The following is a 24811-nucleotide window of genomic DNA, read 5'->3' as shown; positions in this document are numbered from 1 at the left end:
TCTGTCGGTCCGAAATTATATATTCTAGTAGACTTTCAACTTAACTTAAAATATTAACCTTTTCACGTTAATATATGATCATAGCTGGGTAAATAGCATTTAATCGAATGTCTTTTAGCAAGGATTTTCAGATTAAGGATCATAACGATATATATAAACATTTATTATCTTATATAATTATATTGCTTTTCCATTAAAGGCAAATGTTGATGGTACAATTTGAACCTCTTTATGGTGCGAATGTGTTTATGACCGACGTTGAGAAATGTATTAAAACAATAGCTATGAGAAAACATTAGCAGACTCGATTTCATTATTAAAACTTTATTAGAAATTTGTGAAATCACTTCTTATCTTGTAAGCTAGCTAGAAGTAGAAGCAAAATCAAGGGACCTTTTCTATAATGAGATTTTGAAAACAAATTGTTCATATACTCTTATAGGACCTCTCTATATCGAGCCGCCCTTCACGTGCCCCCAGCTCGGGCAAAGGTCCAATGAATACCCAAGGAAACGGGGTATACAAACTGACAGCTTGGGTCGGGTAGGTTCAAAACTGGTTTGTGGGAACGAGCCTAGGAACCAGTATACGCACTGATAGGTTGGGTCAGGTCCTAACTCCTAACCAGTTTGAGCCAAACCGATTTTTTTTGGTGTAGCAAGTCAGGTTATAAAATGGGTTGGCGGGCCCAAACCGACTTTTTTGCACCTTTACTTTTATAGCGCGTCTATACATGAATTAATATGTGAATATTGGTATGTAAGTATTATACCTAAAGAGTTACTATTATTTTACAGTGTCAAGATTGGGACATTTATGGGCAAGAAGCTGATAAAGAATGACACCCATATATTTCATACTAATTTCAGAATTTCTTTACACAATCAGATTACAGAGCATCACCAAATTATATGCAATTAAAGCCCTTTCACATCTAGAAAAAACATTTCTACATGAAATTCTGTTATCACTCTTACAAAAATAATCATCGTCTGATTTCATCAACTGGCGGTGCTGCAAATCTAACTTCTGCTGGACGCGCGACTACCACCGTTTCATCGGCAAAAAGGATTTTTATAAATAACGGGGTTTTTAGGGGTCGTCGTCCTGTCATTTTCGGGTACACGTCTTCAAGAAAAAAGTAGGCGTGGCCAGCTATCATTCCCTGTATTTTATAATTTTAAATGTTAAAGTTTAGATGATGTTGATTTGGGTCCATGATTGCAGCATTGTCTTGAAACTTCATACTTAATGAAAATTGAAAAGTTTGCAATTTTCGTTTTTATGGGATATGTAAAGTAACAAGTATTAACAGCATGAAACATATAACAATAAATATTAGGGACTTACAAGTAGATCCACCCAAGCACTAGCACCAACAAGAACAGAGAATCCCAATAAAACCTGTAAGTAAAATAAGAAGATTAACAATCATAAAGATCAAATGAATTCCATATCCCCTAAGTTTAGAAAAAGAAAGATCCAAGATTAACACCCTCTTTTCTATGTGCAAACTTCTTATAATCAACACCATTACAAAACCAAATACACCCCCAACCAAGGTCGGTTCACCCACCAAAGACTCAAAGTTCATCACTTTTTTAATATAATTCTAAGACACGAGTCATGTTTCTATTGGATGGTTATATATTATTTTATATAAACTAAACTTTTTTTTATCTAACATTATTTAACTTAAAAGATTATACAAAAACAGAATTCGTAACATTTTTCTCTCTATTTAGAGGGTATAATATTGGCAAACTTCCATATCGACTCCCAATTCTCTAATTTTTGTTAGTATAATCTCGATCAAGTTAAGTGGTCAGTTAGTGAAGTCAGGTTCAAAATGTAATTAGTAGAAGTATTATGCCAATAATGCCACTGGTATTAGTAAACCTAGCGACGTATCGCATCGCTTGTGATCAACACATGCCATATCATTTGCAAAGACAGATCATTTCAAAAAAACAACCTAACCAATTTAGGCATCATCTTTATTCTTTTTTGATTGCGTATTTTCTATCATTGATCATTCGTATCCAAATTTTCTTCTGTCATTGATTATTCTATCATTTTGTGGGTATGGTCTTTACTTCACGGATTAATTCAACAGAATCACAAAAGAAGAAGGCCAAATGGCTGACATGTATAGCATTTAGGCAACTTATACATTTATGTATTAAACATTAACAACATAAATTAGAATATAATGATAAAATTTTAGAAACTACAGACTAATATTTGTCAAGAACTCACCCATGGTAAGTAAGCTGCTGTGAAAGTAAAGAGGCCCAAGAAGCTCATATGAATATATGGATTTTGCTTGCTCCATACATAAACCTGAAAAAATAAAAACACAGGATTTTAAACTCAAGTAGCTCTAAAATGTTTTAACAGTAAATAACTGTAAAACAAAATAACAAATTACCATCATGAAAGTTAGCGAATTGCTAAGAAATATAATCTTGGCAAAAGATTCTGACACATAAGGTATCATCCCTCCAACAAGCACAATAGTGGTCAACACAGTTGACCCAAATAACAGCATATAAAAGAAGTCCGCGGTTCTTCCTCTAAAAGAGTTTTCTTCTAGAAGCTTGCAGTATCGGGCCAGAAAGAACATGTGAAACAGAAAGTCCAAGTCTGTAAATGAACCACGTGACGTTAATAACAATAAAGCAAAAGAACGAACATGAAAACTTAAACGAATGGATTTTCTTGTTCATGTTTGTTCATTAAGAAAATGAATGTACTAATGTTCGCTTGTAATATTCTAAACGAGCAAACATCTATCAGAAGCGAATGTCAACATCATTCTAAATTGATGACAAAAATACAAATGTAGCATTAGTGAATAATTTCCTTACAGAAAATGTAATATATTTACTTTTTTGAAAAGCATTTCTTTATTATGTAAAGTATACATCTAAACATGGGTGATGACAAATTACATTACTTGTTTCTATGACAACAAAAAACTCAAGTTGGTAGAAAATGTGTATGAAAGCTTACCCATCTTGCGGAAATAAAGGAAATTGGTGATCAAGCGCCAGATTTGGTATTGCTTGACAACAAGATTAGGATTGAGGTACAAGTTATACGGGGAAATGATCTGCATAAAGTTAATACAAAATCAAGTTAAATACTATCTTTAAGCTTCTGCTTTCATATATTTATCTAAAATGCCACATAAAAATCATCATGATGGCCAAACAAATAGTGTTCATATGTCACTCTTGTAATTACTACAAATGTTTAATGGCAGCATTAGTCTAAAATTTTTCGCCTCTGATAACATACAATCAACTCCGTTGAAAGATTTTTCAGCTTTCTACTGTTATTTTAGAGTTTCATCCCAATTCATTCATAAGCTGTATAGTCAAATATACTATATATAATAATCAAGCAACAAGAAGAAATGAGTGAATGAGCCTAAAATCGGATGGATAGTTTAAGTAAGCCATTGGACTTCAGGGAAGATAAGACATAATTAATCTTTGAATTCAACTTTGGAATGCATAATTGATAATCAATTCCTCCCACAAACCCTCATCATCATCATCATCATCATCATCATCATCATCATCATCGTACTCAGTATATCCCACCAATAGCAATGCTATGGTAGGGTCTGAGGAGGGTAAGATGTAGACAGCCTTACCTCTATCCCATAGGGATAGAGAGGCTGCTTCCGGTGAGACCCCCGGCTCGATAGTAGTTTTGCATCAAGCCTTGGACATAAGGCACATAGCACTCAATCATCGGGACACCGGCTGATCGGTGCATGTGCCCTTGTCTTTCGGCTATCAACGCCACCACATGATGCCTGATTAACCTTCCGCCACTTTTAACGTTATTTTCACGAGATTAGTAAAATAACGTCAAAATTAGTGCAATTTTACTTTTGCCCACCCGAGGGTTCACACATATATACATTATATGCGCGCACCGGCGTTCCTCCCTCAAACCCTAGTTTATTGAATTCCTACAACTCAATGCAACGTTACATAGCGGTAGCCTCTTAATGGACATTGAGGTGAACCTTAAGTATGAATGGATGTTACATCTTCCAATAAAAGGCTACCAAACAAACAGCTCCGTAGTTTAATTTCACGCCACCGATACCTAATAATTTGATTGATGGTAACATCTACAGAAAATCAAATAATCATTGATATGATAATAGTAAGTACCTCAAGGGAATAGCCGATGGTGGTAACGATTGCTGCTGTGAGATAGGAGCGAGTGATAACAGGCATCTGTTTGTACCATTCCTCCACAGCCTCCGCCATTTTTAATATAATAATAATAAATTCCAATCAATCAATCAATCCGGAACAACAACAACAACTTCTAATCAGCGATCGGAGATTAAAGGCACAACCACCTGGACTCACTGGTTAATAAATATATACCTTCTTTTTCAACATTTGGCGCGTGACTACCACGCACCAATCATACATGGTTGTGAGGTGTCTTCACCAATCACATGCTTTTGCTATAGGGCCATATCTCATGTTTCTTACCTGGCTGACGTCGACAAACTTAAACCACCTTGACTGTTTTCTTTTTTTGGTTGGGAAAATTCTTAAAATAGCCTCTTTCATCGAGAGAAGTCTCAAAATAACCCGTTTTTTCTCAAATATTTTTACAATTTGGACTGTCAAGACGTATTGGGAAAAGATAAAAATAAAGACGATATTTCGAAAGAAAGTCAGGTACAAGACGAGATTTTGGGAAATAATGTCGGTAAAGTTCAAATTATTTGTAATCTTGGAGGAAAAGTTCAAATTTTTCAAAAACTTTTTTACTTAAAAAACCGTCTTTAAGAGACTGTTTTTTTATGTTTCCTACCTTTCCCGTCCAAATTTTCAAATTCTTGAAAAATTGTATTTTTTACAATTATACCCCTCAACCACCATCACCACCTTGAATCACCACCACCATCACCGATGCCGTCGGCCCCACCCAATCACCACGCCGTCACTACCACAATAACCGCCTCCATCACCGCTGAACCATAGCCGCTGCACCAAAAACGAATGACGTCACTGCACCCAAACTCACAGGAACTCCTAACAGATTTTTACGACCACGAATCCCTGAGCAGTTTCAACAGAATTTGTTAGGAACCATTAAATATTATTATTATTATTATTAATTTTGCCAATCAGTCGATTCTTCGTGATTTGGAATTTGCAAACTATTTATTGCTTGATGGCCGCAGCTTCCGATCATGCCACCGACATCACCAAGCTTTGCACCCACTGGTATTATTATTATTATTATTTTATTATTATTATTAATCATAATCATATTTTTTCCTCTTTTCTTTGTGAATTATGAGTTGCTATCCCTAAGCAGTTTTAACAGGATTCGTGGTCGGAAAAATCTGTTAGGAGTTCCGGTGAGTTTGGGTGCAGTGACGTCATTAGGTTTTGGTGCAGCGGCTATGGTGCAGCGGTGGTGGAGGCGGCTATGGTGGTGGTGATAGGGTGGGGCCGACGACGTCGGTGATGGTGGTGGTTCAAGGTGGTGATGGTGGTTGAGGGGTATAATTGTAAAAATTATAATTTTCCAAGAATTTGAAAATTTGGATGGGAAATATAGGAAACATAAAAAAAACAGTCTCTTAAGACGGTTTTTTTAGTAAAAAAGTTTTTGAAAATTTTGAACTTTTCCTCTTAGATTACAAATAATTTGGACTTTACCGACATTATTTCCCCAAATCACGTCTTTTACCTAACTTTCTTTCGAAATCTCATCTTTATTTTTATCTTTTCCTAATGCGTCTTAACAGTCCAAATTATAAAAGATTTTGAGGAAAAATGGGCTATTTTGGGACTTCTCTCACTAAAAGGGACTATTTTGGGAATTCTCCCTTTTTGATTTTTTAGCGGTCAATTTAGATCGCTACAATTACATACTCACCCAAATCATTTTCATTCCATTCTCACGGTGAAACTCACCTATAGGTGAGAGAAAACCCCGTGGGCCGTGACTCAATTTGAGCCCTCTATTTTTTGTCTCAAGTAATACTTGAACCCAACACCTTCCCTTATATTAAATTGAAGTCTTTGAGTGTCTCGCTATAACCATTTGAACTATAGATCATTGGCAAAGCACCTTAATTGTCTTGATTGGTTTATTTTAATATAAATATTTATATTAGAGTTTCTATCACATCCGTGTTTATTGTTATCAAATTACGAATGTATGTGCTTTAATAATGCGTGTTGAACCTAACTATTACTTAGGTCGACTATGTTTAGCATTGGTCAATGATGATCAACAATGCCAATGAGGGTTGATGGGTCACTAAGGAGGTCCAGTTAGAGCATCTACATCAAGCTATGCCATCCGAGGTTCAGATGATGTGACAAAGGAATGGATTTGAAGTGGCAAACTTCTCTTCCTGTGGAGCAAGTTTGTGAAAGTGGAGTTTGTAAATGCAAAAGTGCAACAAACTTGCAAGGTTAGGGTTTTTGAGAAGGTTTTTTGTAGAAAAAAAAAATTGAGGTTTTTGAGAAAAGTTTGAAATATGATGTGACACGCATGTTGAGGTTTGTTGTTGATTCTCTTAGGACTATTTTGTGTCAATAGTTAGTGCTTGCCAATTAGGTTCGATTAAAGATAGTTAAGGCTAATTTGAGTCGATATTAATGAATCGGATAAAATATTAGGAATTGAGGCCATGGAGTAAAAATTGGTCTTTGGATGCCAATTACATTCGAGGTGTGTTGTCGATTCCAATAAATTTGAGGCATGGAGGTGGATGGATGGTTGAGGTAGGTGAAGGAGATAAAGATACAAGAGTAGGGCTCATTTTTTCTACTATTGTTCTTAGGAGGGTAAAATATGCATTCACACCCATTTAATAGGGAGATTTAACGGCTGTCAAGGGCAAAGAACAAAATTCATATATGTAGACCACCATAGTAATACCTTTACAACCACCAGCTCAAGTATGTAATTACTAAACTATGGGGATCAATCGTGCAATATCTACAAAGCATATGGACCAACCATGCAGTAAGCCTTTAAAAAATTTATTCTTTGATTTTGATAATAGCTACAACTCGTTTTTAAAACACATACAACATAAAACAATTGTCAAAGAAAGCAAAGAGCCAATTGATATTCAAAATTTAATATTGGGACTCAAAGAGGTAACTTTTATCCAAGAGGGTGGGTGGTTGAATTATATCCTTCTGAGGAGAAGAAATACGCTATGCTATCTAGTAGTGTGTGCAACAGTAGCATTTCTGTTGCTAAGGGAGGGGTGGAGAGAGAGAGATTGGATTTGGTATATGGTATTCCTACTTTTTCATAATTTTGGTGTCAGTATTTTCGAACTTATCCTAGTTGAGTTAAAGAAAGTATGATCGATGATAACACTTTTATTGTCTATTTGAATACTCATATCAAGCTTCTTTTTCTTCGCTTGTAAAATAACGATATTTAGATTAATTTATAGGGTTTGGATGAAATACAAATTAAATTAGCATGATAACTGTGAGAATCAATAGTGTAATTATATGTACAACATAGTGTAATTAGAGTGTAGTGTAATTACACTATAATATAACTGCATAATTACACTACTTGATTATCACAATTAGCAATTAACACAATAATTTAATTTGTACATTAACTTTTCTAAGTATTTCTAATCGAATGACACAATCAAACACATAGACTATACACATAATATTTAAAGCTTTTCGCTTCATAGAAATAAAATATCGCCTATCAAAAAAATAATAATAATAAACAAACACAGTCAAAACCCAAAACCATTATTTTTCTTAAAAATATAAACCAAATACTAACTTGTCAATGGAACCATCACAAACACAGTCAATCTTTTATGTGGAAACAACCAAAACCTAAAATCATTTTATCACTCACGTTTTGGTAAAGTAAACTGCGGTTAAGTTATTTTACAAAAGGGGACAAAATTGAAAAGGACGATAAGGATTTATAGAAAAAAAAATCATAACTAAAATTTAATATAAAAACAAAAAAAAATAAAAACACAAAAATGTTTCCATCGTCTTCTCGTTCCAAAAAAAAGTATTTAGGAAAAAAGATTATTGTGTCTTTTTATTTATCATTGTATTTTTTATTTATTTCTGTAATAGATTGTGTTTTTTATCCTTAATATTGGTTTTTTTATTTTGTGCTATATTTTGCTCGGTATTGTATAATAAAGTAGAAACTTTACTCGGGCAATGAAAGATGGCCTTAAATCTTGATCACATCGATGCCATATAGGCATATAATGTTCATGGCCTGTTTTTATTTTATGTTTTGCGCTTCATCTAGTTGCGAACTTGCGATCCATGGTGGATCTGGTCATTGCTTCAGGCCAAATAAAACTTGGTTTATTGGATTTTAATAATTCATATTAACTGGTATTGGCCGATAATAATCTCTATTCATTTTATCACCACTGGTGGTCCCAAATTTAAAAAAGTTAACCCCCCAATGGTCCCCCGTTAAAAATGACATAACGGCGTTATATTTTTTCCAAGTTTCAAACTAATGGTTTAGGGCATTTGATCGTAAGGAGGATACGAGTCGATTGATGTAAAACTTAGCTCGAAATGGTGATCCAGACGACTTGATTTTTGTTAATTGTAAGTTCAAACACCCGAATTAAAGCATTGTTTCATCGTTTTGGAGCGTCGTTTCGAACGAAGTTTTACATCAATCGACTCGTATTCTCCTTCCGATCAAAAACCCTAAAACATTAGTTTGAAATTCGGAAGAAAGTATAACACCGTTAAGTCATTTTTAACGAGAGACCATTGGGGGTCAACTTTTTTAAATTAGGGACCACCAGTGGTGATAAAATAAATAGAGATTATTATTGACCAATACCAGTTAATAAGGATTATTAAAATCCAATAAACCTAAAAACTTTTGACCCAAACATTAGTAAGCATGTGACATCATTACATTGTCTATGTACTCATGTATATTTAACAATTTTTATAAACTAGATGCTTTGTAAGTTTATATTATAAAAATTTTATAGTGTATTATTATTTAATTATGTAACAAAAATAGTAATAACCAATTGGCGATCCATAAAGCCAAAGCTTTTAAACCTAGGTTTAAAAGTGAAAAATAGTAATAACCAATTGGCGATCCATAAAGCCAAAGCTTTTAAACCTAGGTTTAAAAGTGGAGGTTTTGGGTTCAAATCGCATATACAATTAATAAAGATTGAAAAAAATTCGTCATTCAAAAAAAATAGTAATATTATCAAAAGGAAAATAATATAGCTATTACAAGATGTTAGTTATATTTTAAAATTTAAATTAAACATTATTGAGCGTGTTTGTGAGATATATTCTGTTAAAAAAAAAACCCTCCTACAAACATCTATGCTTCATATGACACCATGGTTTATTTTAGGGGCTTGACCCGAACCAACAAACCTTGATCAAACTCTGGCATAGGAACCCTCTTAAAGGATTCATCTTTCTTAAGTAGCTCCCAAGTGAATCCTGTCACCAGACGATGCATCATCACTAAAGTTTCCATTTTTGCGAGCTCGATACCAGGACACATCCTAGGCCCAGCTCCAAACGCCACGTAACTACATGGTGGTGGTGGGGCATGTGTCTCAAAACGAGTTGGGTCAAACATGGTTGGATTTTCAAAAATACTATCATCCATATGTGTCATGGAGGCTGATAACAACACCTGGAAAAACATAATATGAAATCATTTATAAGTGATTTGTGTAATGATATTTTGTCTCTTCAATCCTAATTGATTAATCAGTAATGTCATACTTGCCACCCTTGTGGAATTATGAATCCTCCATACTCAATATCTTGTCTAGCTCGTCGAAAGCTCAAAGTCACAGGAGGGTTTATTCGCATCATCTCGGTTGCTACTCTCCATGTGTACTTCATCTTGGTGAGGCTTCCCATGTTAAAGAGTATTCGGCTGCTTCATTACCAACAATTTCTTGTTGTTCTGCAACTCAAATATATGACTTGGTTTGATATACGGATTATAAATTGGTTTCTACGTATTCACGCCCTTAAGGCTTACACGTGCATAAACATTATGTACGTATATGCATAGGCCCGGACAATATATGACATTAATTGATATTTTTTGGCATATGATTTTGCAATGCTTGTAACAAAACAAGGGTAAACATGCATTACCTCGAACTGTAGTAGAGCAAATAGATTTATCCTTAGCTAAAAGCCTAACCAAGAATGTAAGAAGGACGGAGGTTGTATCATATCCAGCAATCATCACAACGATGATTGAAGAGGTAGGTCCCAGCAAAGCCCAGTTGGACCCGCAAGACTCACCTAAAAGAGGGACGTCTGCGCAAAAACCAACTGGATCCGCAGGACCAACCATGCTCAGAGACGTGACGTCCTTACGCGCAGTACGCAAGCTGGTCCCGCAGGAAATGCCTCCCGATGGTGAAGGACTCCGCCTGTTCCCGCAGCCTCGGATACAAGCCATAAGGGAAGGCCACCCGCGCAGCAAGGCTACACGCACAAGGCACTTAGCTCTCACTCAGTGTCACCTGAAGGAATGAGCGAAGCCGGGAACAATCCCGCACAAGGGCGGGAGGGGGAATACTCCCGCCCAAATAAGCCAGTCCGTACGATACAGGAAGATCTTCTGTACTGTACCTGACGAGGTATGGGAAAAAGATCTAACTAAAGATACGACAGCTTATTGACAACAGTATGGCGAGCAGCATGCTCCTGCACTGTATGTCACTATTAGCCGCTGCCTACTCACCAACTACTGCCATACCACGTGCGTAGCCGTCAGTTGGTGGAACAGGAATAGTATACAGCAGGCCTGGTCGCTATCAGCCGCTACCTACCCACCAACTACCAGCAGGGCACGTGCATAGGCTACTGTTGGTGGAACAGGAACACTGTTGCAGCCGGCCATACCTCTTTGGAAACCTACCTTCGGCTATAAATACCACAAATGGTATGACCATCTCATCTTATCATATCTTACCACATTATCATCATATTATACCTGATATCTGCTCTAGCAATCTCTTAATATACTTTTATATTTAAAGAGCAATCTAGTCTGATTCTCACGCCGGAGGGTGGTCACAAGGAGGAACCCCCCCCCCCCTTCTCAGTGACGAGCTCACGGTGTCTGTTTTGCAGGTTATCAGAAGAACCATCTTCCAAGGGTCTAACCCCTCGTGGGAAACATCTATCTAACCCCCAGGTTACCAGTAATCTGCCCGGGGTCCGGTTAGTGTTTCTTCATTGGCGCCATCCGTGCATAAAGCTAGAACTTTATTTTTCTCCAGTTTTTTCAAACTTCTACAAAGATGGTTAGAGAAATTCCGGTAACCACAATCCCAGCTACTGGGGTGAATACCGGTAACACAGTTTTTACAAACACTACCCCCGTTACCCAAGCCGGGGCAAGTGAAGTAAATTTTACGAACACTACCCCAGTTACTCAAGCTGGGGCAAGTGCAGTAAATGATCGCCTACTGGGATCCACTGATACCCAGTTTGAGAAACGAAGACTCCCCCGCCAAACTCTCGATGAAGTTAAGGCATGCGCGGAGGCACGACAAAAGGAATTCCAGGCTGAGTTGGACGAACGCTTGCGTTCCATACAACAGGCCGACGAATTCAAGTACTGGGAGGATGACTCGGAGGAATCCGACTCCGACGCGAACCCTCGCCATAGGGCAAAAGGGAAGCGTAAGGAAATGGAATCCCAACCGAAAAGGCATTTTGGACAAGCCTTCAAACCAAAAAGCACAGGTGGAAATCCACGAGACTTCTCCAAAACGTTCAGACCAAACATTGCAAATGCAGGAACGTCCAAGTTTGCAAGGGACATTGCGGAAGCAATCGCCCCAAAGAGTGCCAAACAAATGCCTAACATAGGCACATATGACGGTATATCTGATCCAGACGATCATTTGAACAGGTTCATAGCGGGGGCAACCGTCAGCAATTGGACGGAACCCACCTGGTGCTACATGTTCCAAATGACGCTTGTTGGGGCTGCTAGAGCTTGGTTTGATCGTCTACCGGTCAACCACATCTACGACTGGGCAGACTTCCAGCAGAAGTTTAGCCAACACTTCAGCCAGCAACGGAAGTATACCGAGGAACAATGGACAATCCTCAAATGCATACGAGAAGAAGATGAATCTCTGCCAAACTTCATCACTCGCTTCAACTCAAAGAAGCTAAGTTTGGGCAATATCAGCGAAGATCTTGTTCGCGCTGCCTTCATCCAGGGCGCGCATGACCCAGAGCTCATCCGCACCCTAACGGGTAAAGATGGCATGCCATCCACATGGGATGCCATCATGACAGCAGCAAAACGCTATGCGGAAACGGAGAAGCAACTGGGTAGAGATCTCCCCCAGAGCACAAACCTCTACACTCAGAAAACGAGAGAAGACAACGTCCTCACCGCCCGATTAAATAAAAAGCGGAAGCTAGGCATTTGGCAGTCAAGGGTAAACTTTGACACCTCATCCGGCTTGCAACATTGATTGGGCGGAAGGGATAATGTACATCCGCACCGGAACTCCAGATGGACGCCACTCACCAAGAGCGTCACTGAGATATTCGCTACTGAAGAGCTCCCATGGCCAAAGTCTCCAATAATCCGACATCGTCATGATGCTGATCGGAGCAAATACTGTGACTTTCACAAGACAAAAGGCCACAACACTGAAGAATGCATAGACGTAAAAGACATGGTCGAAGCATTTGTCAGAGATGGGACGCTCGCGCACCTCGTGGCGCAATAAAGGCTGAGCAGGCGGGTGCGCGTAGAACCTCAGCTGGGGAAAACACGAATAAAAGTTCCAGCTTCAATGTCGAGACTACATGCTGCGTAAAGAACGAGATCCCGAACCAGGTGCGTATCGGCTCGATGGCACTCCCATCCCAACATGGAAGGGAGCTCATTTACACAATTCGCATGTAAATCAATTCCAATTTGTAAAGAAAAGGCCAAGAGCCACTTCTAATGGAAATGATTCTCTTTAGAACATCGAAGCTGATGATTTTACTTTTCTGAACACTAGTATGCCGGCTTTCACCGCATAATTACATGAAGTCGTTGCGTGGGAAGGCGGTCCTACCCGCACAAACCCAATAATGTGAAAAAACCTTCACGCAGGTCAGTTGAAGGGAAAAGGTTCAGCACCCAAAAATGAAAGTGCCGGTCTATCCGCACGAATCATAATGAGGAAACTGAACACTAACCTATTGACAACCGCGCGTCGAACGGTTCAAAACAAAATTCTTAAAAAAGGATGAGGAAAACCTACACGCAGGTCAGATAAGGGTAAAGTTTTGCCATCCTACTAAGTGCAAGTGACGGTATTACCCGCACAATCACGAAAGAGGAAGCAAAACTTCACACCTATTATCAACCACGTTCAAAGGTTAACTTATCCTCAAAGGATGAGGAAAACCTACACGCAGGTCAGATAAGGGTAAAGTTTTGCCATCCTACTAAGTGCAAGTGACGGTTCTACCCGCACAATCACGAAAGAGGAAGCAAAACTTCACACCTATTATCAACCACGTTCAAAGGTTAACTTATCCTCAAACGATGAGGAAAACCTACACGCAGGTCAGATGAAGGTTAAAATTTAGCCATCCTACTAAGTGCAAGTGACGGTTCTACCCGCACAATCACGAAAGAGGAAGCAAAACTTTAACCCATAATCAACCACGTTCAAAAGGTTAACTTATTCTACACTTGGAAAATTGCTAATTTAAACTAAGTATGCAAGTCATAAGTTTATAAAGCAATAAACCCAAAGAAGGAAATAACAATCCTATACGCAAAAAGATTAATATTTCACAAACGAATTATTACAAGAATGGCCGGGTAACTACCCGCCTACGAAAAGAAAATAAATACATCTGTACAAGACTATCCTAGCAATGGGAAGGGATCTTCAGGATCAAGCTTCAGGACCGCTTCCACTTGGACCCGCTCCATCAGAAGAACGGGGCGGTTCGAGGAAAACTTTAAGGATAGCTAACCCATCATCAGCAGCAGCCACTTGGTTCACCTTCTCCACCACTGGATGCGGGAAGGCGGCGTATTGATTTACTGCTTGGTCATATATGGCTTCAGTATCAACATTGTACAAAGGGAAGTTGGAAGGCGGGACGCCTTTCTCAACGAACCCTAGACCAAGCAGGAAGCCGGCTCGTTCCCCATCCTCGTGAGAAGCGTTGAGGGCTGCGCTCATAGCATCGTCGTAAGATGTCTCTGAGAAGACCCGATGCACAACCTACAAGAAAAAATACAAGTGTTAAAACCTTTTCTATTTACAAAGGAAAGCGTGAAGACGTAAAGCTAAACATACCTGAGGCAACGCTTCTCGAAGAAGCCATTCTTTTGGTAACCAGAGCTTCTTGAAGGGCGGCTTGGGCTTGGGTACAGGCGCGTTCGGCTTCGCTTTTGTTAAGTTTGGCAAGTAGCATTTCCTTTGCGGCAGCCTCTTCGACGCCCTTAAGCTTCCGCTCGGTGTGATCAAGCACGCCCCTCTGGTCCAGGATCTCTTGAAGTTTCTTGGCATCCTCCATCGCCAAGGCATCATGAGCACGTTGGAGAGCCTCCAATTTGGCCTTGAGCTCCTCGTTCTCCACGCGTAAAGGCTCAGCAACGGCTTCAGCCTTGGTGGCCCTCTCGGTTGCGTTCCTCGCAGTCTCCTTAGCCAGCCGAAGCTGTTCGTTAACAGCTTGGGCAGCCTTGGAGCGGGCCTCGAGTCGCGCTTGAACCTCAACCTCGAGGGCCTTGAAGGCCTTCTCCTTCTCCGCAGCAGCTGCGGCCAACTTTTGGTTCTCCTCCCGAAGAGCACGCGCTTGAGATACTTCCTTGGCGCGAGCTGCTTTTAACTTGTCGTTTTCACGACAAAGCAGCTCGACGCGCGGCTGCATCCGGGCCTGGAGAACCCGAAGCTCATTGGTTAGCCTACCCTCCTGGTAGCTAGCCATGGCTTCCCCCAACGCACCATGGGGAGCAGCGTGGCGAGCCCATTCCACGCACTCCACAGGGATACGAAGGGTTGTTCCTCGGCGTATGTTCCATCGCGGAACATACACTTCATTGGAATCCGACACTGCAAAATACAAAAAAGCAGTTAGGAAAAGATGATAAAAAATAAAAGTGAAAAAGGGCCAAAGGAACCCTACGCACCTGTAGGGTCTATAACAGGCCGATAACCGCCGAACCCATCACCTGAACCCAAAGGAAACCCATCCAAAAAGTCAGGCAGATGGGAAGGTGGCAAAGATTGGCGAGTACTCCCATGCGTACCTGATGGGCCGGCCGTCGGTGCCGGTGGCGGGGGCATGGTGGGAGCCGCCGCAGTCGCTGCCCGCAGAATCCGCGGCAAAAGTAACCGCCGGCTCTGTGAAGGATGCTGTAAAAATCGCACCCACAGCCGGCGGTGACGTCATCTCGGCTGGAACAGTCGGCTCAGAATGAGCAACTGAACCAGCGGAGGCAGGCGCAGGCGCCTGGGTCGACGCCTCAGGTAGGCTGACCAAGCCTACCGTCATTGGCGGAGAGGTAGTACTCGGCCCCTCACCCTGGAATGCGCCAACATCCACACCTGCGTAAAGAAGAAAAGTGTTAAAAGACTTGGAAGATTAAACTACGAAGATAAAAGCCTAAGAGTTGTACTTACGGGTTTTCTTGAGCTTGAACGTACGGACGGGCGGGGACGAACCCGATGGAGCCGGTCTCTTGATGCCGGTCACCGTCGTCGTCATCGGTTCTCCGGAGGTAACAGTCGTAGCCTCCGGAACAGTGGTCTTCTCACCACCGGGGTTCCCCGCCAACTCTTCACTATCTGACTCGGTGTCAGATAGAAGCACCGGATCAGCTGTGGAGGCCACCTTCTCCTTCCCTTTCCCGACGGCAGCCCTCCTCTTCCGCACTAACGGAGGACCATCTGCGGATTCCTCAGAAGAAGACAGCATGTAAGGAATCCCAGCAGCGGGTACAGCACTGAGGGGTGGAGGAGAGAATAACGCCTTACCTGGCCGCCGGTGGCTCAGGATCTCGTGGCCCAGCGGATAGACCTCCACAAACCGATCCGCTGTTTGCTCTAGGATGGGCAACTCGTTCTCGTCAAGAGCGCGAGTACCCACCCGCACGGGACCGTCAGCTTCCCGCGGGTACAGGAGCGACTCCAAATTGTTCCCCTCTGAAAGAAAAGAAACAGTTAGAAGACAAACTCATATCAGCAAGAAAGACTAAGACATACCATAAGGAGTAGAGTTCAAACCGTATTCGAGAAGGATGGGAACCTGAGACGCCTCCTTCCATACCCGGCTCATCCCCAGCATCACCATCCCGGACTCCGCAAATCGGTAAACCGGAGATTGGACCCGGGATATCTTCGCAAACCATTCCGCCTCCTGGTAGTTGGTGGCGTGGTGGCTCGGAATGGCTTGGCCATTTTTAAACTTCATGGCAATAGGGACGGCGCGGGCATAAATGTAGAAGAATTCCCGCTTCCACGATCGGAGACTGCGCTCGGTGGCGCAAATCTTCAAACCCTTAATCCGGGTTGTCAGGGTGTACCACCCCTGGATGCACCTCCAAGTATAGAAGGTCATCAGGCGGTCAACATAGGGCTCAATGCCCAAAATCCGGCACACCCACTCAAAGTGGCGAATCTTGGCGATCGCCATGGGGTGCAACTCGGTCAAATGCACACCGTGCCTCTCCAGGACACGGTAAACAAACTTTGTCAATGGGAACCTAAGATTCCCATAGACAAAGAATGAAGCATATACCCCGATCTTGCCACTGGGGGCATCGTACACGGTCTGATGGGGTTCAGGAAACTCAGGCTCGAGAGGATCGAGCATGAACTTCCTAACAACATACCGGTACTGATCGCCGGGCAGAGCACACTGGCACTCGCCAGCAGTACTCTTATCATCGACTACAGCTTCAGTATCATGTGAAGACATATTGCAAAGGAAGAAGAAACGATTTCGGAGGAATGCTCAACTGAATAAGAGTATTCACCAGAAATCGCCTTAGAGATGAAAGAGAAGTGAAGATGTGAATTACAAATGATCCTCTTCCCCTTTATATAGTGATCGCAATTAATGCGGTGAATTTAATGCGAAGGAGAGAGAAATCGAAGGTGCAATGAAACTATGACGCGTGGCAAAAAGCTAGCTGGCAACAGCTGTAAAAAGTACGCATGCCAGAAATTTCGCGGCCACGCGCCCGAAAAATCGCGCCCACGCGCCTGAAAAAGCGTCTGGAATGACCGTGTACTGTCACGTCACCATAACTTCCTGCACGTCCTGACACAGTCAGAAGAAACCGTCGCACGACTCACCTAAAAGAGGGACGTCTGCGCAAAAACCAACTGGATCCGCAGGACCAACCATGCTCAGAGACGTGACGTCCTTACGCGCAGTACGCAAGCTGGTCCCGCAGGAAATGCCTCCCGATGGTGAAGGACTCCGCCTGTTCCCGCAGCCTCGGATACAAGCCATAAGGGAAGGCCACCCGCGCAGCAAGGCTACACGCACAAGGCACTTAGCTCTCACTCAGTGTCACCTGAAGGAATGAGCGAAGCCGGGAACAATCCCGCACAAGGGCGGGAGGGGGAATACTCCCGCCCAAATAAGCCAGTCCGTACGATACAGGAAGATCTTCTGTACTGTACCTGACGAGGTATGGGAAAAAGATCTGACTAAAGATACGACAGCTTATTGACAACAGTATGGCGAGCAGCATGCTCCTGCACTGTATGTCACTATTAGCCGCTGCCTACTCACCAACTACTGCCATACCACGTGCGTAGCCGTCAGTTGGTGGAACAGGAATAGTATACAGCAGGCCTGGTCGCTATCAGCCGCTACCTACCCACCAACTACCAGCAGGGCACGTGCATAGGCTACTGTTGGTGGAACAGGAACACTGTTGCAGCCGGCCATACCTCTTTGGAAACCTACCTTCGGCTATAAATACCACAAATGGTATGACCATCTCATCTTATCATATCTTACCACATTATCATCATATTATACCTGATATCTGCTCTAGCAATCTCTTAATATACTTTTATATTTAAAGAGCAATCTAGTCTGATTCTCACGCCGGAGGGTGGTCACAAGGAGGAACCCCCCCCCCCCCTTCTCAGTGACGAGCTCACGGTGTCTGTTTTGCAGGTTATCAGAAGAACCATCTTCCAAGGGTCTAACCCCTCGTGGGAAACATCTATCTAACCCCCAGGTTACCAGTAATCTGCCCGGGGTCCGGTTAGTGTTTCTTCAATGATGTTGTCAACGATCTCCTCTTCGGACATCATTGTTGTGTTATTTTCATCACGAATGCTAAGCAACGAAGTGATTAGATCTTTATGAGGGTCCCCGTGTTGATTTTGTTTAAGTGCCTCTCTTTTCTCACGTATAAGATGTATAAGCATCGGCACGAGCTTCATCCTTGCAATGATCGCACGATGGTATTTGGTAAAAGGCAAACTTATTGGAATTGACAGCAGACCTTCAATCATATCTTGAAAACGTGGTAGCATCTTCTCTCTTTTGGGTCCTCTTTCAATCCCAAAAAGAAGCGAACAAATTATGTTGAAGGTTAAGATCTTGATCAAGGGTTGCACCTAGTCATTATATATAGAGAGAGAATAGTAAATAATAAAATCTGATGCAGTGTGTGTGTGTGTAAGTATGTATAATAAACTGCTTATAAAAGTATTTATATGGTTATCATTCTGGGGCGGATAAAATATTGTTTACCTGGACCTCCCCTTTACCATGCCAATGCGTTAGAAGGTGGTGCCGGACTTCTTCATCTACTTTTGCAACATATTGCTTCAACACTTCAAGCTTAAGAAACGAAACTAGGGCCACTCTTACTCGTTTGTGATCATTGCCAGACAACTCGATTATATTTTTGGAACCCAAGATCCTACTGATTGACGGTGGTTTGAGTGTTGGTTAGTAGGTTCCCATCGCAAGTGTATATGAACTTATTCGCGGTTGGACCATGCAAAACAACGGTCGGATATCCAAAAAGACTTGCTTTCCAAATGGGACCGTGGTTTGATATTCTTTTTTGAAACCATTTATCGACCCTATCGGCCTTTTCAAGGCCTTTAGAAGGCCAAGGCTTTGCCCTATCACTGGCAGCCCCAACGGACCAGGTGGTAGTCAATCGTTATACTTATGCTGTACAAGGAAAAAAGTAGGAACCAAAATCAGCAATAAAAGTATTAATAAAGGCATAAAGACCATGAAATATTCCATGACTAGAAAACACAAGGTACGGTACTATCACTATGAGATCAGAATTCCTTGTATATACACACAACCTAATTATCATTTTATGTAAATGGCACCTATTGGAAGAGATCCATTTTTCATCAAATTTTCCGGAACACGAATCTGTATTATTATCTAAGTAAAATATGTTTATTGTCGATCTAATTTTTTATAGAAATTTTAAAATATTTAGAGTTCGATATCAACAAGGGAATACTAGTAAGTAGTAACCAATCATGTGACTTCTACAATAATTACAAGTTGTACTAATCATTCCAAATAATTAGTAAATATTAACATTTTCATGCAATTTCGTAACGGTCTAATCATCTAAGATGTATTAATCATTCAATTGTTTTTTTTTATCAGCTTAAGTTTCACAACTTATTTTTTCTCATGTCTCAAGTGAAACTAGAACTTATCAAAGTATGTAGGGCCACACGTACTCTTTCTTGATCACGACCGGACAACTCGAGTATATTTTTGGAACCCAAGATCCTGCCAATCTGGTGGTTGAGTGTTGGTGAGTACATTCCCATCACAAGGGTATATAAACTTATTAGCGGCTAGACCGTGCAAAACAACCGTTGGGTATCCAAAAAGACTTGCTTTCCAAACGAGGCCGTGGCTTGTTATTCGTTTTTGAAACCATTCTTCGACCCCTTTCAACGCCTTTAAAATTAAGGCCGATGCTTTGCCCGATCACTGGCAGTCCCAATGAACCTGGTGGTAGTTGACCGTTATACTTCTTCCTCCGGAATAGGAAAAGACTAGGAACCAAAATCAAAAGTAATTAAGAATAATGATAGTCATAAAAACCACGGCTAGAAAACAAAGGCATGAGAGAAATTAAATCCTTGCATATATGATGTATATTATTATTATGACCAGACTGGTGTTACTCTCGTGTTCCTTTAGTGTTGGTCGGTTGTCTTTGGCATCATTAAAAGGCATGCATTTTATTAACCGATCTCTAGAAAGTAGTATTAAATTGTAAAATCGCTACCAAATAACTTTGGCCAATATTATGACATTTGTCACGCAATAATACTATGACGTCGTAATTAACATTTTAAGTCATTGTAATGAAATTTCATAAAATAAATGTTTAAGGGTATTTAAAGTCCTACTATATATAAAGTAATATTTTGTTCACACAAATTTCCGCTACAATTAAATAAACTCTAATGTATTATAAACAGGTATCAACTGCAGGTCATACGTCTAGCTAGGACCTTGAAGACTGGTCTGACAATATCGATTTATGATACCATAAACACTTTTGGTTTTCGCTTTAATTTTTGTTAATAATATATTTAAAGAAACTCGTTTCTCATAATTTGTTTATATATTGAGCAAAAAAACAAAGGAACCATGGATGCTGATTATCACAACATTCACGCTTGACAAGACACCATGGTTTACTTTAGGGGCTTGAGCTGAATTAACAACCCTTCATCAAATTCTGGCATTGGAACTCTCTTAAAGGATTCATCTTTCTTAAGTAGCTCCCAAGTGAATGTTGTCACCAGACGATGGATCATGACCAAAGTTTCCATTTTCGCAAGCTCCATACCAGGACACATCCTTGGGCCACCTCCAAATGGCACGTAACTAAATGGTGGTGGTGATGGTGTGTTTTTTTCAAAACGAGTTGGGTCGAACATGGTTGGATTTTGGAAAATTCTATCATCCATGTGTGTCATGGGCATAGATATCAACACCTGAAAACACATCATATAAAATCAATACAAGTGATTGCTTTATATATATGTGGTATTTTGTTGATTAATTAGTTTTGTTCCATACCTGCCATCCTTTTGGAATTATGAATCCTCCATACTCAATATCTTGTTTAGCTCGTCGGAAGCTCAAAGCCACAGGAGGGTTTATCCTCAGTATCTCAGATGCTACTCTCCATGTGTACTTCATCTTCGACAGGTCTTCCCATGTTAAATATTCTTTTGGTGCTTTGTTGCTTGAAATTTCTTGTTGTTCTGTAATTGAGGCTTGTGCATACATCTTAATATATGTTTTTGCAATTGATTACAACATAGAGGAATATTGTGTTACCTCGAACTAAAGTAGAGTAGATAGATTTATTGTTAGCCAAAAGCCTAGCGAAGAATGTAAGAAGGATGGAGGTTGTGTCATATCCCGCAATCATCACTACGATGATGTTGTCGATGATCTCCTCTTCGGACATCGTTGTTGAGCTATCATCATTATGAATGCTAAGCAATGAAGTGATTAGATCTTTTTGTTGATTTTGTTCTTTAAGTGCCTCTTTTTTCTTGTGTAAAAGGTCAATAAGCATCGGCACAAGTTTCTTCCTTGCCATGACTGCACGATTGTATTTAGTGAAAGGCAAATTGATTGGGACTGATAAAATACCTTCAATCATATCCTGGAAGATTGGTAGCAATTTCTCTCTTTGGGGTCCTCGTTCAATCCCAAAAAGAAGCGAGCAAATTATGTTGAAGGTTAAGGTCTTGACCAAGGGTTGCACCTACACGGTTATAATTTTGAATGATTATAATTCTAGTGTAACACACTTATATATATGTACAAGTTCGATTATTTTACCTGGACCTCATTTTTCCCATGCCAATAGGTTAGAAGGTGGTGTCGGACTTCTTCATCTACTTTTGCAACATGTTGCTTCAGCACTTCAATTTTAAGAAACGGACCTACCGCAGCTCTTACTCGTTTGTGATCATTTCCAGACAACTCAAATATATTTCTGGAACCCAAGATCCTACTGATCGACGGTGGTTGAGTGTTGGTGAGTAGGTTCCCATCACAAGTGTAAAAGAACTTATTTGCAGTTGGACCATGCAAAACAACGGTCGGGTATCCAAATAGACTTGCTTTCCAAACTGGACCATAGTTTGTTATTCGTTCTTGAAACCATTTATCGACCTTGTCGGCTTTCAAGGCCTTTAAAAGACTGAGGCTTTGCCCTATCACAGGCAGCCCCAACGATCCAGGTGGTAGTTGATTGCTATACTTCTTATCTTGGAAAAGGAAAATTGTGGGAACCAAAATCAACGATAATAATAAAATTATAAAAATCATGAATTCCATGGCAAGAGAACACAAGGTTGTATTTTATGGCGGACTTCTCTTGCTTTATACATGCTGGTTGGTTAACTGGCCGGCTGTCATTTTATATATTATCTTCAGAGTCAATACAAAATTATGGAGAATAATCAAATTGTAATTACATGTATATGATAATGTTCATTTTGGATTATTAAATATGTGAAATTGTTCACGTACGGTATTTACTAGTTCTTTTTGTAATATATATAGATTGCATAAATAAATTGGTCGTTTATTATTATTATTATTGTTGTTGTTTATTCTTTTTTTTTTTGACAAATTATTCCGTCAGTAAAAGTCTATTCTGTTGGTGAAATTATATGCTTCAACCAATAATTTGAAGTTGTGTTAATCATCTAATAGATCTCTAATTATAACCGTACAATGAAAATAAATGTTGGAATTAATTCCCGTTCTCGAGTCAATGAGGCAGGTTGGGCTGACCCATCGAGCTTATGATAGATTGGTGTCTTGTTTATCAAGTTGAGCACGTGATTTGGTTATATGGAATAAATTACTTATGAACAAGTCGAGCCAATGACTTGAACAACAAGGAATTTATTTATTAATTATTATTTAGACATGCTTTTACCAATTAGTATTTGAGTATGATTATGGTTTTTGTATTCTAGTCTAGTTGGGTTTCCAAATCTAAATTATTATATAGACCCGAGCTTGTGGGTTATATCATTAAGAGTTTATGTATTGTAATTTTCGAGCTAATGAGAATTACGAGATTGAGCTTATGATCTAAATTCATTTTTGTGTTTATCTATTCTAGTTACCAAACTTCAATTGGTATCAGAGCTCGGTTTACAAACGAGTTCGTTAGTTTCTTCTTTCAATCGCCTCAAGACTTGGGAGGAGTGTTCTTTTTACACCATTAATTGTTTTTTGATCAACAACAATTAATTCAAGAGCTTGGAGTGCCTACTTTATGAATTAATTCAGAGGGGAAAAGGTGGTAATTTTTGTTCAATAATAATTAATTGTTTTCTGTAAACAACTAATTCATCCTTAGTCGCACCCGGGAGGAAATGAAAATCAATCTGGAATTTTCTTTTCAACCATAGATTAATTGGTTTTCTAAGAATCAACAATTAATCCATCACCAATTCGTTTATTAACAACCGACGGAGTGAATATTCAGTTTTGCGCTTTAAAGATCACCACAAAGCAATCATCGATTCAAGATTCCCGCAAACCTACAGTCGGTGAGGAACCATGACAAGCCATGCGAGTAATCAGACCACTATTTCTCTACAATGTCCGATGCTAACCAAAATGAATTACACCATGTGGGCTGTTCGGATCAAAGCGGTGTTCCGGTACCACAGAATATGGGATGTTATTGAGCCGGGAAGTACGGACGAGAAGAAAGGTGAAGCCATCTCTCTTTTCTTTCAATCCGTACTGGAAGATCAAATCATGCAATTAGCCCGATACGAAACGGCTAAAGAGGTTTGGAATGCCATAAAAGCCCGGTATGTTTGAGCGGAGAGGGTTGTAGAAGCACGTCTACATACCCTAATAACCGAATTCGAAGGAACGAAGATGAAGGATTCCGAGTCTATAGATGACTTTTCCGGGAGAATACGTGGCTTAGCGACTAAATTTGCAGCACTCGGTTCCGCCATAGATGAAACAAGATTGGTGAGAAAGTTTTTAACTAGCATGCATGCCTAAAGGATTCAGAAATATTGTAGCTTCTATCGAGCAAATGGTAGATCTCAAGACACTCAAGTTTGAAGAAATAGTTGGGCGTCTTAAAGCTTTTGAAGATCGTGTGAACAGTGTTGATGACAAACTTGAGAATAATGGGAAGTTATTGTTCAATATGGCTAAGGCTGGAAAATTCAAAGGGAAGGGCAAAGAAGAATCTGAAAAATCCTGTGAAGACTCAAAAGTTGACCGAAACAAAGAAGGTAATTCATGGAACAAAAGGGAATATTCAAGGGTTCAATGTTTTCATTATGACGAGATGGGTCACTTCGCCTCAGTATGCCCGGAAAGAAGAGAAAAATGGGCAGAAGTGAAGAAGCGTGGATCGACTCACTGGGAGACGATCTACTTTCCTCGGGTGTGATTATGCTATTTCACCGATGGTTTCTCTTGGATCCGGGTTCTTCCACCTACAAAATGAACAGCACCGTAAACTTACCCCTCAGAAAGGGACAGAGGGGTCCTCTTTGGGGTAACCCTCCGGTGTGAGAATAAGTATTTATGGGAGAAGATAATAATATGTGAGAGTAAGGAATTTAGAGTGTATTGCTTAATAGCTGAATACTCTGTGATTGTATGTTGTCAGGTGATATTTGATGATCATTCCTTGTGGAGTTGATGCTGTATTTATAGTGCTAGGG

The 24811-nt window shown here is 40.2% G+C and overlaps 2 protein-coding genes and 1 pseudogene across 2 annotated transcripts; all 3 read right to left on the bottom strand.

Moving 5' to 3' along the window:
- Window positions 1–848: 848 nt before the first annotated feature.
- On the bottom strand, window positions 849–4295 carry LOC143582355 (derlin-2.2-like). The gene is made up of 7 exons (XM_077064942.1): window positions 4197–4295; window positions 4097–4153; window positions 3016–3115; window positions 2432–2646; window positions 2260–2343; window positions 1351–1404; window positions 849–1165 (listed from the first exon to the last, which is right to left on the bottom strand). The coding sequence occupies exons 1-7, from the start codon at window positions 4293–4295 to the stop codon at window positions 986–988; spliced, it is 789 nt and encodes a 262-aa protein (XP_076921057.1). The 3' UTR covers window positions 849–985.
- A 5117-nt stretch (window positions 4296–9412) lies between these two features.
- Window positions 9413–19328, bottom strand: LOC143582349 (cytochrome P450 716B1-like; annotated as a pseudogene).
- A 1409-nt stretch (window positions 19329–20737) lies between these two features.
- On the bottom strand, window positions 20738–22430 carry LOC143582348 (cytochrome P450 716B1-like). The gene is made up of 4 exons (XM_077064939.1): window positions 21930–22430; window positions 21417–21852; window positions 21153–21340; window positions 20738–21067 (listed from the first exon to the last, which is right to left on the bottom strand). Exons 1-4 carry the CDS (start codon window positions 22428–22430, stop codon window positions 20765–20767), a joined length of 1428 nt encoding a protein of 475 aa, XP_076921054.1. The 3' UTR covers window positions 20738–20764.
- Window positions 22431–24811: the final 2381 nt, after the last annotated feature.

The sequence above is a fragment of the Bidens hawaiensis genome, unplaced genomic scaffold, assembly GCF_021521415.1.
Source record: "Bidens hawaiensis isolate Kalapana, Puna unplaced genomic scaffold, B.hawaiensis_p1.1 tig00031533_1, whole genome shotgun sequence".
In the NCBI taxonomy this organism is placed as follows: domain Eukaryota; kingdom Viridiplantae; phylum Streptophyta; class Magnoliopsida; order Asterales; family Asteraceae; genus Bidens; species Bidens hawaiensis.
Note: the sequence above shows the minus strand (reverse complement) of the source record. Positions and strands in the feature narration are given on the sequence as shown.